Below are 20,052 nucleotides of genomic sequence, written 5' to 3'. Positions count from 1 at the left end.
AGACCTATCCTGTGACTATGACTATAATCAGGACCTAGTGAATCTCACCTGGTGAGCCAGGGCGAGCTGCTGCTCATAGAATTGGATAGCTCCGGTCACATCCTTCTTGCAGACAAAGATGTCCCCCAGGTTGCCCAGGGCTCTGAAGCGGGCCTGTGCATTATTAAGAGACTGGGCTAGAGAGAGCAGGTACTTCTGACACTCCTCTGCCTTGGTGAAGTTACCCAGAGCCTTGAAGGCCAGTCCAAGGTTACAGTAGGCCTTGGCCTGGCTCAGCTTGTCATGCAGGTCCTTAGCCAGAGCCAGGTCCTGCTCATAGTACTTGACAGCGTCCTGGTAGCTTCCCAGGCAGTAGTGGGCGTAGCCCAGGTTGTGGCAGACTTTCCCCTCACTCTCCATGTCCTGGAGGTCAGGGGACAAGCGGAGGTACTGCTCGTAGTAGGGCACGGCTTGGGGGAACTCTCCCCGGGAGCAGTGGAAGTTCCCCAGGTTGCCCAGGGCCCGAGCCTCACTCTGGACGTCTCGCAGCTCGCGGGCGATATTGAGGTGGTTCTGGTAGTGCTGCAGGGCGCGGTCGTGCGCCCCCAGAGCCTGGTAGGCCACGGCCAGGTTACCATGGGTGGAGGCCTGGGAGGCTCGGTCGTTGACCTCCATGGAGATCTGTAGCTCCTGGCGGTGGTAGCGCACAGCCTGGTCAAAGGCCCCCAACGCGTTGTAGGCGTTGCCCATGTTACCGTAGGCACGGCCCTGAGCAGCATAGTCAGTGAGCTCCTGGGCGATGGAGAGGTGGGTTTTGTGGAGTTTCAGTGCAGTTTCATAGTCCCCTTTCATCTGGTGGATAATGCCTGTGGACAGGGGAGAGGAGAGAGGGAGACGAAGAGGGAAGAGGCAAGATTAATATCCCATTCACAGGAAAATAGAAGTTCACTTCAAGTGCCTCATCAGACAGCCACATTATGTAGAAAGCAACAGTCATTTGGTAGTTAAAATATGCTTCTGCTGAGCCATCTGTTCCCTGATCAGGGAACACACGTTCCACACAAAATATGGTCATTAAAATTAAGCACAATCACACAGTGTTATAAAGACATCAAAATGGAATCATTAGATTTTTTAAACTCTTTGATGATTGTGTCTTGAAAGAATATCAGCAAAACCAACCACTTTTCCGCAGGGACCGAAACAACTGAGAAGGAGGGAGAGAGAGAACGAAAGAGAGAGAAAGAGTGGGCCAAGACGATTGAAAGCTAAGCTAACAACTTCTCAAAACTGAGATGAGTACAAAATAAATAACAGAAAACGCTGTGTATTGATGAGCGTATGATCTTCTATAAAACGGAGCAGCCATTCATCTAACAGGACTGGATAACTGTGGCTCCCCTGCATTGGCATCAGTGTGGGCTAATGGGCCTGGGAGATAAGGGGAACCAGCCCTAACCAGCCACACCACTCAGAAGGCACTGGGATGGGGATGGGCCAGCCTTGGCCGGGGTGTGTGGGGAACAGGGAAGTGGGACAGGAGAGGGGGACGTTTGTGGGTTGTGGTGGGAACTTGATGGTGCCACTGGGATTAGAGAGCACCATGTGCGTTTTCTGACTTTTCCTTACCAGAACCTGCCACAGTACTGGCGCATGCAGAGGCTAAATAAACAGATGGTAAACAGCCAACTTAACAAACCCAAAATGACATGACTACTGGTGCTATAGATGTGGAGCCCATTAGAGTTGTTTGTTCAGTTAAAAGCCTTTCATGGGCCTCCCGAGTGTTCGCAGCGGTCTAAGGCACTACATCGCAGAGCTAGAGGCATCCCTACAGACCCGGGTTTGATCCCGGGAACTGTCGCAGCCGGTCGCGACTGGGAGATCAATGAGGCGGCACACAATTGGCCCAGCCTCGTCTGGGTAAGGGGAGGGTTTAGCCGGCCGGGATGTCCTTGTCCCATCGCGCTCTAGCGACTCTTGTGGCGGGCCAGGCGCATGCACGCTGACACGGTGCGGCTGGCTTCTGGGTCAAGCAAGCAGTGTGTCAAAAAGCAGTGAGGCTTGGCAGGCTCGTGTTTCGGAGGACGCATGGCTCTCGACCTTTGCCTCTCCCGAGTCCGTACGGGAGTTGCAGTGGTGGGACAAGACTGTAACTACCAATTGGATATCACAAAAAAGGGGTAAAAATAATATATATATATATATAAAAAAGCATTTCATTAGGTCATTGGGATGCCTTACTAGCCAACCTGGACTCAGGGCTAGTTGGCTAACGTTAGATAGGCTAAGAGTTAAGGGTTGGCTAACATGCTAAGTAATTGCAAAGTAGCTAAAAAGTAGTAAGCAGTTGCAAAGTTGCTAATTAGCTAAAATGCTGAGATTTGAACACGTAACCTTTCGGTTGCTAGATGTCCGCATTATATGCCTACCCATCCACCCCAACCAACCACCGTACTTTCATTTTTGCCTTAAGTGACCGTTGTAACCATACCAAACATAACATATTATACTAATTTGAGTGTCCCAGATTTACATTTACTATGTTACATCTAGTCTATGAGATCAGGCTGGACTAGGTAACAGGGGCTCTGTTGGTCTGTTGGTCTATAGTTGGCCCACTGGGTTTGCATATTTTGTTTACACAGTATCAGGCTCCTCTGAGACGTCACTTTTTTAGGCAGCCAGATTTCAAGGAATAGAAGAGGAGGCTCAATGCTTTAAGGGTGTTAAGGGATGTTTGGTATTTTATTAGGATCCCCATTAGCTGTTGCAAAAGCAGTAGCTACTCTTCCTGGGGTCCACACAAAACATGAAACATAATTAGAATGACATTGTCACGTTCCTGACCTGTTTTCTGTTGTTTTGTATGTGTTTAGTTGGTCAGGGCGTGAGTTGGGGTGGGTATTCTATGTTGTGTGTCTAGTTCGTCTGTTTCTGTGTTCAGCCTAATATGGTTCTCAATCAGAGACAGCTGTCAATCGTTGTCCCTGATTGAGAATCATATATAGGTGGCTTGTTTTGTGTTGGGGATTGTGGGTGGTTGTTTCCTGTCTCTGTGTTTGTGTTCTGCACCAGATAGGACTGTCTCGGCTTTCACATTTGCTATTTAGTTATTTGTTAATGTTCATCGTTTATTGTTTAATTAAACATGTTGAACACTAACTGCGCTGCATTTTGGTCCTCTCCTTCATCCCAGGAAGAAAGCCGTTACAGACATAATACAGAACGTCATTAGACAAGAACAGCTCAAGGTGTATAAATCCAAGTATCAAGGAAAGGGGATTGGGTGGCAGCATCAAAAATAACCTATTCAAAATATTTAATTGATTTGCCTAGCCCATAGATAGTGGCATAACCCCAATCCATAGATGGGCTCACCTTTGTGATAATTCACCCACAGTTCCCCCACAGAAGGAAACCCCTCAGATGAAGTGGATCAGTAGTCCAGCTTGATTGTTTCTGTGTATTTCTGTCTCAAGGTTAAAGTGTCACAGCCTTACCTGGCCCAGTAACCACCAGGTCAACACCTGAAGGAATGAACATGCTAAGCATACTACAGACAAAACAAACAAGAGACAGTACAATTCTTTGTACAGATTGCTAGAAGGAATACAATATGGATAGTATGGAAAATGGAAGTAACATACTGTATAAATAATTGATAAACTATTACTAACACTTTTGTAATGACAAATGGTACGAAGAATGGGCTTTTGGCATTGCATGTCCTACAGTTACAGTAGACTGACATTGGCACCTCACATATCAAGGATAGAGCCCAGGCCGTAGCCCCAGCCCCACGCCAGCCACATCCCACCCCACCCAAGGCCAACCCACCCCACCCCAGCCCCACACCAGGCCAGCCCACCCCCCCCCAGCCCCACACCAGGCCATGCCAGCCCCAGTCCCAGTTCCAGCCCAGCCTGGCCTCAGAGCATGTTAATATGCGGAGGAGGAGCACTGACAGCCTTCTCCCTCCACAAAGTCATTGCCAAGGTTATGTCTTCCCTTTGGAGCTTAGCCCACAGAGGGTATAATGCCTGTTGATGTATCACCAGCTAACATGGCCCCAGCCCTCACCTGAGTCCCCTGCTGGAGGCTAAAATTGGAGCTGGATCTGAGGCTAAGGCTGGGAGAAAGGCTAGAGTTGGGGCTGGGGAGAAGAAAGGCTAGAGTTGGGGCTGGGGGGGCGGGCTGGCTGGGGAGAAAGGCTAGAGTTGGGGCTGGGGTGGGGGCTGGGGAGAAAGGCTAGAGTTGGGTCTGGGGGGGGGGGCTGGGGAGAAAGGCTAGAGTTGGGTCTGGGGGGGGGGTCTGGGGAGAAAGGCTAGAGTTGGGGCTGGGGTCGGGGCTGGGGAGAAAGGCTAGAGTTGGGGCTGGGGGGGCTGGGGAGAAATGCTAGAGTTGGGGCTGGGGAGAAAGGCTAGAGTTGGGGCTGGGGAGAAATGCTAGAGTTGGGGCTGGGGAGAAATGCTAGAGTTGGGACTGGGGGGGGCTGAGGAGAAAGGCTAGAGTTGGGGCTAGGGGGGGGGGGGGGGGCTGGGGAGAAAGGCTAGAGTTGGGGCTGGGGGGGGGGGCTGGGGAGAAAGGCTAGGCTGGGGAGAAAGGCTAGAGTTGGGGCTGGGGGGGGGGCTGGGGAGAAAGGCTAGAGTTGGGGCTGGGGAGAAAGGCTAGAGTTGGGGCTGGCGGGGGGAGGGGTCTGGGGAGAAAGGCTAGAGTTGGGCTGGGGAGAAAGGCTAGAGTTGGGCTGGGGAGAAAGGCTAGAGTTGGGCTGGGGAGAAAGGCTAGAGTTGGGGTGGGGGGGCTTGAGGTGAGTTTGGCGCTGGAGCTACACCTGGAGCCGGAAGAGATGAGGACCTAAGGCTATGCCGGGGGCCACACAAGGGGTCAGAAAACAATCTCTGTCTCCGCCAAATTGTAAGAGGATTACAAGAACCCCTGGGTCCCTGTTTGATAATAAATAATAGCATGTTTTGGGCCTCAGGTGGTAAATGCTGTTGGTACACAAACCAGGGGGAATGATGGCGATTGGCGGGACAGATGGATAAGAAAGGGTTAGTGATAGATACACTGATTCCAAATGACCCCATCAAAAAATTCTAAGAGAGAGGAGGGATTGACTCCTGTGGACCCTGTTATGACCCTGTTATGGCCATGCAATTCACTCAGACTGCATAATAAGGTTTGTTATGTTACATACAGTACATAAACTAAACCCCAGAGCTTATATGAGTCTGCAGCTCCATCATTTCCATCTGCACAGTGAGCACAATGACTGTGAAAAAAGAGGAATCAAACAACAAGCAAAATATTCCTCACGCACCACACACACACACCTACTTTATCCCATTCACCACCCCGTATCAAAAGACATTAAAAGGCGGGCGATGCGTTGTCACTTTGCATTACACAGGCGCACAGTGTGAGAGGGAAATGCTGCAGTGATGACTTTGAGGGATGGTCTCTTGTTCTTACTAAATCACTGTGTCATTCTGTGCTGTGTGTGGAGGTCCACAGCACTGTGGAGCTGTCTGCTAGCTGCCTCTCTGCTGCTCTGCTCTGCCCAGCTAAGAGGATTTCAGCAACAATGGAGTCTCTGCCACTGTGCCGGGGTGATACCAGGGATAGAAGAAAGATGGCCAATCTCCAAGCAGCCATCGGCCCTGTCCTAGAATCCAAACTCTAGCCTACCCTCCATTCATATTTCAGTTAGCCCAACACTGTGTCAACACAAGGACCTGAAGAATGAATACAAAACAACATTTTCAATTGGTATGTACAAATTAATGGTCTAGAAAATTGCAGGACCAATATAAAGTGGTTAGAGTGTAAAAAAGCAGATGCATAATTGCTTTCTAGACATTAACACTGAGTGCTGTGTGTGTTGAGACCTGTGGGAGGCGGTAGAGAGCTGAATCAGAGAAGGCAGACAAGGCACTGAGTGGGGTGGAATGGAGTGGAGTGGGGGTCTGGGTTTAGGCTTAGGTACCAAATCCTCACTCACAAACACAGACATCTCCCACGGCCCGACAGACACGCTGAGAGAGACAGGAAGGTGGAAGATAAAAAGAAAGGGGGATGGATAGATGGACGTGTGCTGAGTGGGAGGCCTGCCAACACAAGCACAGACAGACAGCCCGCTGCACCCCTCCACCCCTCTGCCTGCCTGCAGGCCCAGCTGGGCTGGCTTCCTCTCCGCTCTCTCCAGCTGACCCGTCACTATCCTTCAGGACTGTTATACCTAACCCTGCTTAACCACAGCGAAACCTCTGTTACTTCTGGATCTATGATAGCTCTGGACAGTTATGTATCTAATCTTCAATGTCCAGAGCATTGAGCAAGACCCTTAGGTTTTATTGTGCCTCGGGTTTTCCGTTTAGTGAAGACTTCAAATTCCATGTTGAAGTTGTGGATGGGCTAAGGAAAAAATAATGCTTCTTCTGTGTTGTTAGAGTTAATAGTGACACAGTGAATGGATTCAAAATAAACACATACAGCTCATAGCTATATGTGGAAGGTGGGAGTGTGGGAGAATGTTGGAGCAGGCTTCCAGTCCAGTATTTGGCATTGTCTTCTGCCATGAGACTAGGCTGAAAGGGGCCATGGAGAGGGGGAACTAACTGCTGCTTTTCCATGAACATGACAGTGGGCCAAGCAGCACAGATCTGCTACACTAGGAACTCTCCAGAAGAGGAGAAGGAGAATGGCATCCAATGTAAAAATGTAATCACCTCAACCCCCCCCCCCCCCCCCCCCGTAAACAGTACAGTAACTAGGTTTTCCATTCCAGTCCTTCCTGCCTGTGTGCCCTGAACCAGGGGCATAGCAGGATATATTTACCTGTGGAACATTAACAGCACGGCCCTGTTGGCCCTAATGATCCTGAAGAAAGAGCTTGAGATGACACCTCAACAGGATAAATACACATTTTATGTTTGGTTTCCCTCACTACCTGTCTCCTTCCCTATGCATTCGTCCATTCACTCTGCCTGTTCCATTAGGCTGGATAAATTCCTCAGTAAATCCAGCCGCTGCCCTCCTGCTCCTGCCTTCTCCCCTCCCTCCTTTAAAAAACACTAGGCTGTTTCCAACGACAACCAACCTGAGATCTCTCCCTCCCTGACTGCCTCAGTCTGCTGTCTGCACCAGACCACATGCTGTGTTCCTGTGTGAGCCATATAGCCAAACCCTGCAGGACTCCACAGAAGACTTTTCCTGTTGGGGTTAGGGAGAGTATACTAGGAATGGCCTAAAGCCATTTCAACGCAGTTTCTCTCTCTCCCTCCCCCTGAATCTCTCCTGCCCCAGTGAGTAGTACACCCAGAACAGTGTTCTTTATAGCTATGTTTTGTTGGACTCTGCCCACTGGGCACAGACGTCAATTCAACGTCTATTCCACGTTGGTTCAATGTAATTTCATTGAAATGATGTGGAAACAACGTTGATTCAACCAGTGTGTGCCCAGTGGGTGTGCTGTTGTTTTGTTGTGTTTCCTGTTTGATTTAGCTTTGTCTCAGCATTAAGAGGTCCTCTGGGAACCAGGGTGAAAACAAGGAAAGTGATAGCTTAATTAAAACTGTTACCTCCGGCTCTGTTAACTGATGGAGTCGCAATTTCTAATGACTTTTTTAGATGAAAAAAACGAAACAATGAGTAGTGGGTTAGAAAAAGAAAGAGAGAAGGGAGAGAGGAGAGGGAGAGAAGAGAGGGAGAGAAGAGAGGGAGAGAAGGGTAAAAACAGCTTCCAAACAAACTTATTAAAAACCTCTTTGAAGTGAGTTTCATGAATAACAGAAATGTAGTGGGCTTGACTACCAACAACGACGAGACAGCCTACAGGGAGGAGTTGAGGGCACTCAGTGTGGTGTCAGGAAAATAACCTCTCACTCAACGTCAACAAAACAAAGGAGATGACCGTGGACATCAGGAAACAGCAGAGGGAGCACCACCCTATCTACATTGAATGGACAGTAGTGGAGAAGTTGGAAAGTTTTAAGTTCTTCGGCGTACACATCACAGACAAACTGAAATGGTCCACACAGACAGGAGGCTGAAGAAATTTGGCTTGTCACCTAAAACCCTGACAAACTTTTACAGGTGCACAATTGAGAGCATCCTGTCGGGCTGTATCAACGCCTGGTACGGCAACTGCACCGCCCTCAACCGCAAGGCTCTCAAGAGGGTGGTACATTCTTCACAACGCATCACAGGGGGCAAACTACCTGCCCTCCAGGACACCTACAGCACCCGATGTCACAGGAAGGCCAAAAGGACCATCAAAGACAACATTCGAGCCACTGCCTGTTCACCCCGCTACAATCCAGAAGGCGAGGTCAGTACAGGTGCATCAAAGATAGAAGCTGTTTTTCAGTCTCTCGGTTCTATCTCAAGGCCATCAGACTGCTAAACAGCAATCACTAACTCAGAGAGGCTGCTGCCTACATAGAGACTCACTAGTCACTTTAAACAATGCCACTTAAATAATGTTTACATATCTTACATTACTAATTTCATATGTATATACTGTATCTTATACCATCTATTGCATCTTGCCAATGCCGCTCAGCCATCGCTCATCCATATATTTATATGTACATATTCTCATTCACCCCTTTATATTTGAGTGTATTAGCTAGTTGTTGGGGAATTGTTAGATTACTTGTTAGATATTACTGCACTGTCGGACATAGAAGCACAAGCATTTCGCTACACTCGCATTAACATCTGCCAACCATGTGTATGTGACCAATACAATTTGATTTGATTTGATTTTGATGTTGATTTGAAATGTGAGTTAAATACAAAAGCCACAACTCCAGTCCTCCCTGAGATATTAAATAACGCTGACTAGGGGGTAACTTAGCCGGTTAATGACTAGAGCCTGGAGAGTCTGGAAAGCAACATTTTCATCTCCTTTATAGGTCAGCGTGCACTGAGCCAAGGCTCCTGTCACCACTGGGCCTCAGTCAGCCAACCCGCCTCAGTAATAAAGCATGTTACCGTCGCTGTGCTGAGCGGAGCTAGCTGGCTACATGTTACCTCTAAGCCATGACAGGTGCCGCTCCACCCTCCCCACATCAACATAGATCATCAGAGAAGAGCTGAGGGATGAATAAAAGATCTGGGGAAAAATACTTTCTTTCTTCATGTTCTCCACCCCTCCTCCACACTGCTATGCTTCTCCTCTCTACACCACACTGCTATTCTTCTCCTCTCTACACCACACTGCTATTCGTCTCTTCTCTACACCACACTGCTATGCTTCTCCTCTCTACACCACACTGCTATTCTTCTCCTCGCTACAACACACTGCTATTCTTCTCCTCTCTACAACACACTGCTATTCTTCTCCTCTCTACAACACACTGCTATTCTTCTCCTCTCTACAACACACTGCTATTCTTCTCCTCTCTACACCACACTGCTATTCTTCTCCTCTCTACAACACACTGCTATTCTTCTCCTCTCTACAACACACTGCTATTCTTCTCCTCTCTACAACACACTGCTATTCTTCTCCTCTCTACAACACACTGCTATTCTTCTCCTCTCTACAACACACTGCTATTCTTCTCCTCGCTACAACACACTGCTATTCTTCTCCTCTCTACTCCACACTGCTATTCTTCTCCTCTCTACAACACACTGCTATTCTTCTCCTCTCTACAACACACTGCTATTCTTCTCCTCTCTACAACACACTGCTATTCTTCTCCTCTCTACAACACACTGCTATTCTTCTCCTCGCTACAACACACTGCTATTCTTCTCCTCGCTACACCACACTGCTATTCTTCTCCTCTCTACAACACACTACTATTATTCTCCTCTCTACAACACACTGCTATTCTTCTCCTCTCTAAACCACACTGCTATTCTTCTCCTCTCTACAACACACTGCTATTCTTCTCCTCTCTAAACCACACTGCTATTCTTCTCCTCTCTACCTCACACTGCTATTCGTCTCTTCTCTACAACACACTGCTATTCTTCTCCTCTCTACACCACACTACTATTCTTCTCCTCTCTACAACACACTGCTATTCTTCTCCTCGCTACAACACACTACTATTCTTCTCCTCGCTACACCACACTGCTATTCTTCTCCTCGCTACACCACACTGCTATTCTTCTCCTCTCTACGCCACACTGCTATTCTTCTCCTCTCTACAACACACTGCTATTCTTCTCCTCTCTACAACACACTGCTATTCTTCTCCTCTCTACACCACACTGCTATTCTTCTCCTCTCTACAACACACTGCTATTCTTCTCCTCTCTACACCACACTGCTATTCTTCTCCTCTCTACAACACACTGCTATTCTTCTCCTCGCTACAACACACTGCTATTCTTCTCCTCTCTAAACCACACTGCTATTCTTCTCCTCGCTACAACACACTGCTATTCTTCTCCTCTCTACAACACACTGCTATTCTTCTCCTCGCTACAACACACTGCTATTCTTCTCCTCTCTACAACACACTGCTATTCTTCTCCTCTCTACACCACACTGCTATTCTTCTCCTCTCTACAACACACTGCTATTCTTCTCCTCTCTACACCACACTGCTATTCTTCTCCTCTCTACACCACACTGCTATTCTTCTCCTCTCTACAACACACTGCTATTCTTCTCCTCTCTACAACACACTACTATTCTTCTCCTCTCTAAACCACACTGCTATTCTTCTCCTCTCTACAACACACTGCTATTCTTCTCCTCTCTACAACACACTACTATTCTTCTCCTCTCTAAACCACACTGCTATTCTTCTCCTCTCTACAACACACTGCTATTCTTCTCCTCTCTACAACACACTGCTATTCTTCTCCTCTCTAAACCACACTGCTATTCTTCTCCTCTCTAAACCACACTGCTATTCTTCTCCTCTCTACAACACACTGCTATTCTTCTCCTCTCTACAACACACTGCTATTCTTCTCCTCTCTACAACACACTGCTATTCTTCTCCTCTCTACACCACACTGCTATTCTTCTCCTCGCTACAACACACTGCTATTCTTCTCCTCTCTACAACACACTGCTATTCTTCTCCTCTCTACAACACACTGCTATTATTCTCCTCTCTACACCACACTGCTATTCTTCTCCTCTCTACAACACACTGCTATTCTTCTCCTCTCTACGCCACACTGCTATTCTTCTCCTCGCTACACCACACTGCTATTCTTCTCCTCTATACAACACACTGCTATTCTTCTCCTCTCTACAACACACTGCTATTCTTCTCCTCTCTACACCACACTGCTATTCTTCTCCTCTCTACACCACACTGCTATTCTTCTCCTCTCTACAACACACTGCTATTCTTCTCCTCTCTACAACACACTGCTATTCTTCTCCTCTCTACAACACACTACTATTCTTCTCCTCTCTAAACCACACTGCTATTCTTCTCCTCTCTACAACACACTGCTATTATTCTCCTCTCTACAACACACTGCTATTATTCTCCTCTCTACAACACACTGCTATTCTTCTCCTCTCTACAACACACTGCTATTCTTCTCCCCTCTACAACACACTGCTATTCTTCTCCTCTCTACAACACACTGCTATTCTTCTCCTCTCTACAACACACTGCTATTCTTCTCCTCTCTAAACCACACTGCTATTCTTCTCCCCTCTACAACACACTGCTATTCTTCTCCTCTCTACAACACACTGCTATTCTTCTCCTCTCTACAACACACTGCTATTCTTCTCCTCTCTACAACACACTGCTATTCTTCTCCTCTCTACAACACACTGCTATTCTTCTCCCCTCTACAACACACTGCTATTCTTCTCCTCTCTACAACACACTGCTATTCTTCTCCTCTCTACAACACACTGCTATTCTTCTCCTCTCTAAACCACACTGCTATTCTTCTCCCCTCTACAACACACTGCTATTCTTCTCCTCTCTACATCACACTGCTATTCTTCTCCTCTCTACAACACACTGCTATTATTCTCCTCTCTACAACACACTGCTATTCTTCTCCTCTCTACAACACACTGCTATTCTTCTCCTCTCTACAACACACTGCTGTTCTTCTCCTCTCTACAACACACTGCTATTCTTCTCCTCTCTACTCCACACTGTTATTCTTCTCCTCTCTACACCACACTGCTATTCTTCTCCTCTCTACAACACACTACTATTCTTCTCCTCTCTACAACACACTGCTATTCTTCTCCTCTCTACAACACACTACTATTCTTCTCCTCTCTACAACACACTGCTATTCTTCTCCTCTCTAAACCACACTGCTATTCTTCTCCCCTCTACAACACACTGCTATTCTTCTCCTCTCTACATCACACTGCTATTCTTCTCCTCTCTACAACACACTGCTATTATTCTCCTCTCTACAACACACTGCTATTCTTCTCCTCTCTACAACACACTGCTATTCTTCTCCTCTCTACAACACACTGCTGTTCTTCTCCTCTCTACAACACACTGCTATTCTTCTCCTCTCTACTCCACACTGTTATTCTTCTCCTCTCTACACCACACTGCTATTCTTCTCCTCTCTACACCACACTGCTATTCTTCTCCTCTCTACACCACACTGCTATTCTTCTTCTCTCTTACGCTTGTTAATCTTACACTTGATCATGTCTTCTCGTTTTGTGTGCAACATGTTTTATCTCTGCATAGTGGTGCTTCAAAGCAAGACGATTGTACAGTAAGCTACAGTATGTCAAGTTGGCTACAGTATGTGGGGGGAATGACAAGGCAACAACAACATTCCCCCCACCACCATCACCACAAACAACAACAGTGTAATCAGAGAAATTATGTCTTTTTTTAACCACTTAATTCTCTGTTATCTACATTATTCAGCTCTTGGAAAATCAGCTAATAAAGGTAATTAAGCGATTCATCAAGTCATTATCAATTACTTGGAGCCTCACAGCAGCAGAATACAATCACTAGGGGTGAGGTGAAAAGAGAGAGTTAGAGAGAGAGAGCAAAAGAAGAAAGAAAGACAGAAAGGCAAAGCACTGTAAGGCAGAGGGAAGGAGAGGGGAATGGAGAAACAAGAGGTAGAGGCAGGAGGGCAACATCAACACAATCACCTAACACTCCACTGGGCCTCCCTCCCAGCCATCACCATGAAACACTGCAGCTTGTCCTTGGCAGTACGGAGCAACAGGCCTACTCTCCTCCTTCTCCTCCTCCTATCCATTGTGCTCTGGTTTTGTCACCAGCTGTGGGTTTTTGACAGTACATCAAATACATTGTAATTATTGTGTCATGGAATTTGAACTATTGTTGCTGCTGATGTAACGTCTGCTTCCAACTCACACTCTCAAACATGTAGATCCCCTGAACGCAGCTCACTCTCCAGCCCACTTTCCAACTCACACTCTCAAACATGTAGATCCCCTGAACGCAGCTCACTCTCCAGCCCACTTTCCAACTCACACTCTCAAACATGTAGATCCCCTGAACGCAGCTCACTCTCCAGCCCACTTTCCAACTCACACTCTCAAACATGTAGATCCCCTGAACGCAGCTCACTCTCCAGCCCACTTTCCAACTCACACTCTCAAACATGTAGATCCCCTGAACGCAGCTCACTCTCCAGCCCACTTTCCAACTCACACTCTCAAACACATAGATCCCCTGAACGCAGCTCACTCTCCAGCCCACTTTCCAACTCACACTCTCAAAACACATAGATCCCCTGAACGCAGCTCACTCTCCAAATCCCAATCACCTGAATTCTGATCACCTGTTCACACACCTGTACGTCATTATCACACACTATTTAGTTCAGTTCTTCACACCCCATCATTGTGAGGTATTGTTTGTTTTGTGACACAGTTCTATTCGGAGCGCTGTTTTCCCATGTAATTTAATCTGCCCGTGTTTGATAGTTTTTGCCTGCCTCACTAACGACACCTTTTGCCTATTCCCTGCCTGTACTTTAGCCTATCGGATTTCCTGTTATCAACCTTTTGTCTGATCTCCTGGACGACGTTACTAGCCTTTTCCCTGCCTGTACTGTTGCCCTTTTGGACCCGCTGTGTATGACCTTCTGCCTGCCCCTGGACCCAGCTACCTGCCTCCTCCTGTGGTCCTTTACAATAAACACCTGCTGCTCCCTACGCTTGAAACCAGCTCTCTGTCTCCCATCGTGTTCATTACAGATGTATTCTTGCTGTTACTGGTGGGACTAAACTTTACTCGCTAGAGGCCCTGTTTACGACCACGAGTAATCAGGCCACCTTTCTGAATATTCATAGATGGAACCAACCACTGGTTGGGTATTATGCTGGTCTTGTTCCCTATTTCCACGCTCTCTCTTCTGAGGATAACCATTACGTCTCTTAGTTGTCCACTAGAGTCAGCTTTACAACTGTCTTGATGGCTGTCGTAAGCCATACCACCAACCTACTACATATTGTCTTGATGGCTGTCGTAAGCCATGCCACCAACCTACTACATATTGTCTTGATGGCTGTCGTAAGCCATACCACCAACCTACTACATATTGTCTTGATGGCTGTCGTAAGCCATGCCACCAACCTACTACATATTGTCTTGATGGCTGTCGTAAGCCATACCACCAACCTACTACATATTGTCTTGATGGCTGTCGTAAGCCATGCCACCAACCTACTACATATTGTCTTGATGGCTGTCGTAAGCCATGCCACCAACCTACTACATATTGTCTTGATGGCTGTCGTAAGCCATACCACCAACCTACTACATATTGTCTTGATGGCTGTCGTAAGCCATGCCACCAACCTACTACATATTGTCTTGATGGCTGTCGTAAGCCATGCCACCAACCTACTACATATTGTCTTGATGGCTGTCGTAAGCCATGCCACCAACCTACTACATATTGTCTTGATGGCTGTCGTAAGCCATGCCACCAACCTACTACATATTGTCTTGATGGCTGTCGTAAGCCATGCCACCAACGTACTACATATTGTCTTGATGGCTGTCGTAAGCCATGCCACCAACCTACTACATATTGTCTTGATGGCTGTCGTAAGCCATACCACCAACCTACTACATATTGTCTTGATGGCTGTCGTAAGCCATGCCACCAACCTACTACATATTGTCTTGATGGCTGTCGTAAGCCATGCCACCAACCTACTACATATTGTCTTGATGGCTGTCGTAAGCCATGCCACCAACCTACTACATATTGTCTTGATGGCTGTCGTAAGCCATGCCACCAACGTACTACATATTGTCTTGATGGCTGTCGTAAGCCATGCCACCAACCTACTACATATTGTCTTGATGGCTGTCGTAAGCCATGCCACCAACCTACTACATATTGTCTTGATGGCTGTCGTAAGCCATGCCACCAACCTACTACATATTGTCTTGATGGCTGTCGTAAGCCATGCCACCAACCTACTACATATTGTCTTGATGGCTGTCGTAAGCCATGCCACCAACCTACTACATATTGTCTTGATGGCTGTCGTAAGCCATGCCACCAACCTACTACATATTGTCTTGATGGCTGTCGTAAGCCATACTACCAACCTACTACATATTGTCTTGATGACTGTCGTAAGCCATGCCACCAACCTACTACATATTGTCTTGATGGCTGTCGTAAGCCATGCCACCAACCTACTACATATTGTCTTGATGGCTGTCGTAAGCCATGCCACCAACCTACTACATATTGTCTTGATGGCTGTCGTAAGCTATGCCACCAACCTACTACATATTGTCTTGATGGCTGTCGTAAGCCATGCCACCAACCTACTACATATTGTCTTGATGGCTGTCGTAAGCCATGCCACCAACCTACTACATATTGTCTTGATGGCTGTCGTAAGCCATGCCACCAACCTACTACATATTGTCTTGATGGCTGCCGTAAGCCATTCCACCAACCTACTACATATTGTCTTGATGGCTGTCGTAAGCCATGCCACCAACCTACTACATATTGTCTTGATGGCTGTCGTAAGCCATACCACCAACCTACTACATATTGTCTTGATGGCTGTCGTAAGCCATGCCACCAACCTACTACATATTGTAATGGCTGGACTCAAATACAGCTGAATGTGCTATGTCGTAGACCTCTCCTTAGAGCTGTGACGATAAACTGAAAATGATCGACATCGACATTGACCATGCCTATCAGTTATCGCAGACATTTTTCTGATATCATTCATTAGGATAAGTTGCCTATACTGAAGAAATGTGAAGTTTGAAATGAAACAAGTTTGCTAATATGGGTGATTGTTAATGGGACAATGTGATGCCTACAACCATCAAACTAGTAGTTTAAAGGATCATTTAAAAAAGCTGGTGCACATTAATGTTATATATGTATTGTTATCACATAAATTCAGGCAATTTATCGCTATATGGATTGTTGTCCATATGGCCCAGCTCTCCCTCTGCTGGTATTGAATAACCATAGGGGTACCTTTGCTTTCTCATTATGTTAGCCCTGCATTGTAAAGGGTGCATTGCTAATCATTTTATTTCTGCAGGTTTTGACCGTCAGATGACTAGGGCTTTGAAAAGGGGACAATAATTACAATAGAGCTCCAATCAAAAGGCCTGATCTTATAGACTTAATTCCCCCCTCTCTGTCTTTTCTATGTATCTATATTTGAATTATCTACGGCACTAGGATTCATTTGCTAGATTTGATTAAGTCCTTGCCAGTGGGGGGGGAGCAGAACAGAATGGAACAGAACAGCGTGGGTATTAATGTGCAGAGAGTTCCCATGAAAGATGTAAAGGGTTTTTATGGGCTTCTTTTCTCCTGTGACAGTGTGATAGTTATATGTTAGTGTTCCATCACTCTAGCACATCCCAGCCAGTGATAACTCAGTCACTGAGGCTGTCTATCTCCTCTGCTCTGCTCTGGGGCCATGCAGAGACTCCTGTCCTGACCAATCACATCACAGCTCCCTGACCAAGCTGAGGTATCGTGTATCACGCAACACTGCAGTAAATCTACGTAACAGTAGTAGACCTGAACCTGGACGGGAGTTATAGCAACACATTTAGCTGACTACTGTTTTTCAATGGTCTTTGTTCTCACACCAGTCACTATGTAGGGCTCCATTTTAAACAACATTTAAACACTTAAAACAAGGTTGTGATAATGAACATCCAATAAAAAAAGAGCTAGGTCAGGTAACTATCAGAAAATACGCATGTGGACATACCCAGAGACAGGTAAACAGGTACTAGTGATATAGTAGTACCTGGAACCCACGACAAGCAGAGACAGGTAAACAGGTACTAGTGATATAGTAGTACCTGGAACCCACGACAAGCAGAGACAGGTAAACAGGTACTAGTGATATAGTAGTACCTGGAACCCACAACAAGCAGAGACAGGTAAACAGACTTACTAGTGATAAACTGTAGTAGTACCTGGCACCCACAACAAGCAGAGACAGGTAAACAGACTTACTAGTGATAAACTGTAGTAGTACCTGGCACCCACAACAAGCAGAGACAGGTAAACAGACTTACTAGCGATAAACTGTAGTAGTACCTGGCACCCACAACAAGCAGAGGAAAAAGCAGGAGCAGAGAATAACAACATGAGAGGAATGCGGATATCACCCCACCATCAAAGTCTGCTATTTGGCACAGCCAGTGCTAAAATACAGAGAGAATACTGATGCTGCCTCCACCTCCACGCATTCTCTCTCTCACTGGCAAACCATGACCTCTACACTGCTATTCTAGCCTGTTCCCATCACATCCTGCCAAGCTCCTTGTGAGGAAGCATTCCGGGTCTTCTGCAGGTCAGTGACCTGGGTAAAACCCCACACTGTCGGGCTGTAGCAAACACAAAGCCAACCTCCCTCCACCTGCCTGGGACCGCCTTCCTTCTACCATCTACCAGACTAACTTTCTAAAAACCAGGTGGTTCCTCATCCTGTAGGATGGACGGGGCCAAAAAGAGGAACTCACATGCTCATCAGAGTAGGGAAGCCCACAGCATGAGGGACTGCTCTGTACATTGACCTCAAATGCCAGGGACAGGCCTAGAGGCCGATCTAAGGGTAAGCATAATAACACTGTACTAAACTAGAAATATTCTTTGTTAGCCATGTTTGAAAATAAACCGAAAAATGAAGATGTTATAGATAGATATGATGCTATCCCCAGCCCAGTCTCCCGACCCACCCACCACAGACTACCCCTCTGTGTTGTTACGTACCCAGGTTGGAGGAGGCTCTTCCCTCTGCAGCCCTGTCCTTCAGGCCCTCAGCGATGGCCAGCTGCTGTTGGTGGTACTGCTTGGCTCTCTCCAGGTCCTGCATGCAGCGAGCAGCGTGCCCCAGTCCAGCGTACGCCCTCATCTCTATAGGCTGCTCCTCCAGCTCCTGGGCCAGCTCCAGCACATGGGTGTGGTAGGACATGGCCTTGTCAAAGTTACGGTGGTAGTGATAGGCACTGCCCAGGTTGCTGTAGGCACGGGCCTCCTCCCTCTTGCTGGTCAGGGCCTTGGCGATGCCCAGGTGCTGCTCGTGGCATTGGACAGCGTTTTCAAAGTCGCCCATGGCGATGTAGACGGCGCCCATGTTGCCCAGCTCTCGTGCCTCCGACAGCTGGTCCTTGGACTGCTTGGCCAGTAGGACACACTGCTTGTGGCTGGCCAGGGCATTAGGGTAGTCCCCGATGGCTGTGTACACATGACCCAGGCTGCTCAGGGCCATAGAGGCTGCCTGGAGGCACAGAGAGAGCACAGGCACACAAACATCAGGCAAGTAATTAAGGTCACATAGTAAAAACACTAAAGATTCGTGAAATTGACCCACATTTAACTGAGTTGGTTGCTTTTGCATCTCAAACACCCCTCAACACCCCTCTCCATCCCTCAACACACCTATCTTCATTTGACAACACCACTCAACACCCCTAAACACCCCTCTCCATCCCTCAACACCGTTCTCCATCCCTCAACACCCCTCAAAACCCCTCAACACACCTATCTTCATTTCACAACACCCCTCAACACCCCTCTCCATCCATCAACACCGTTCTCCATCCCTCAACACCCCTCAACACACCTATCTTCATTTTATAACACCCCTCAACACCCCTCTCCGTCCCTCAACACCCCTCTCCATCCCTCAACACCCCTCTCCGTCCCTCAACACCCCTCCCCATCCCTCAACACCCCTCTCCATCCCTCAACACCCCTCTCCGTCCCTCAACACCCCTCTCCATCCCTCAACACCCCTCTCCGTCCCTCAACATCCCTCTCCGTCCCTCAACATCCCTCTCCATCCCTCAACATCTCATTCCCCAAAGTATATAACAAAAATTATATTTGAAGCAATATTGCTTTAGGGACCAAACAACAAACAAAAAAGCTTTGCTTCCTTTCTTGTGATCTGGGGGGGGGGGTTAAACCCTGATGCAGATTAGCACAGCGGTAGGCTTGTTTTAAAGCTGACAGTTTGCCCACTGCAATCTGCTTCACGGAGCGCGCCACCACCAATGGAACAAAGGGCCAGTTAATCAGGGGAAGAGGAGAGGGGCTTAGCTTCACTCTTCAGCTGTGGGAGGGAAACAGACCCACTGACTGACTGACTGATTCTCCTCATCTATTCACCACTGGCAACACTTCTCTATCAGGAGGGCTGATGCTGGGAATATATTGTAGCATATTCTTATCTATCGCCTCAACGGGATATTTCTCCTCTCACCCCCATCCACCTGCATCAATATGAAGTGTAATATAAAGTGTAGGGTGTGCAGTAAAGTGGAGTGTTCTGCAGGCCTGACCCCCTAAGTGACGCACTCACTGTAGGCTTATTAGCTGTTTATATAGAGGGTAAACTGCTGGGAATTGGGGGCGGCTGTTTTTGTGTGGACAGATGTTCCATTAATCGCAGAGGAGAGGGCCAGCTAATAACACATCTCCTTCCTGAGGTCTCCCTCTCTCTCGCTCTCTCTCTCGCTCTCTCTCTCGCTCTCTCTTTGTGTCTCTGTGTCTCTGTGTCTTACAGAACATGAGGGGGCTGGAGCGGGTTGGATGGGGGTCAGGGAAGAGTACAAAAACCCTGACAATTAA

General features: G+C 47.4%; 1 protein-coding gene across 1 annotated transcript; it reads right to left on the bottom strand.

Moving 5' to 3' along the window:
• Positions 1 to 48: 48 nt before the first annotated feature.
• On the bottom strand, positions 49 to 18,697 carry LOC129849773 (tetratricopeptide repeat protein 28-like; the record flags this gene model as incomplete). Its single annotated transcript, XM_055916532.1, has 2 exons — positions 49 to 845; positions 18,190 to 18,697. Coding segments are annotated over 2 exons (1,305 nt in total), but the record flags the coding sequence as incomplete, so codon positions are not given.
• Positions 18,698 to 20,052: the final 1,355 nt, after the last annotated feature.

The sequence above is a fragment of the Salvelinus fontinalis genome, unplaced genomic scaffold (genome assembly GCF_029448725.1).
Source record: "Salvelinus fontinalis isolate EN_2023a unplaced genomic scaffold, ASM2944872v1 scaffold_1667, whole genome shotgun sequence".
Lineage (NCBI taxonomy): Eukaryota > Metazoa > Chordata > Actinopteri > Salmoniformes > Salmonidae > Salvelinus > Salvelinus fontinalis.
This window is presented reverse-complemented; position numbering and strand designations above follow the sequence as displayed.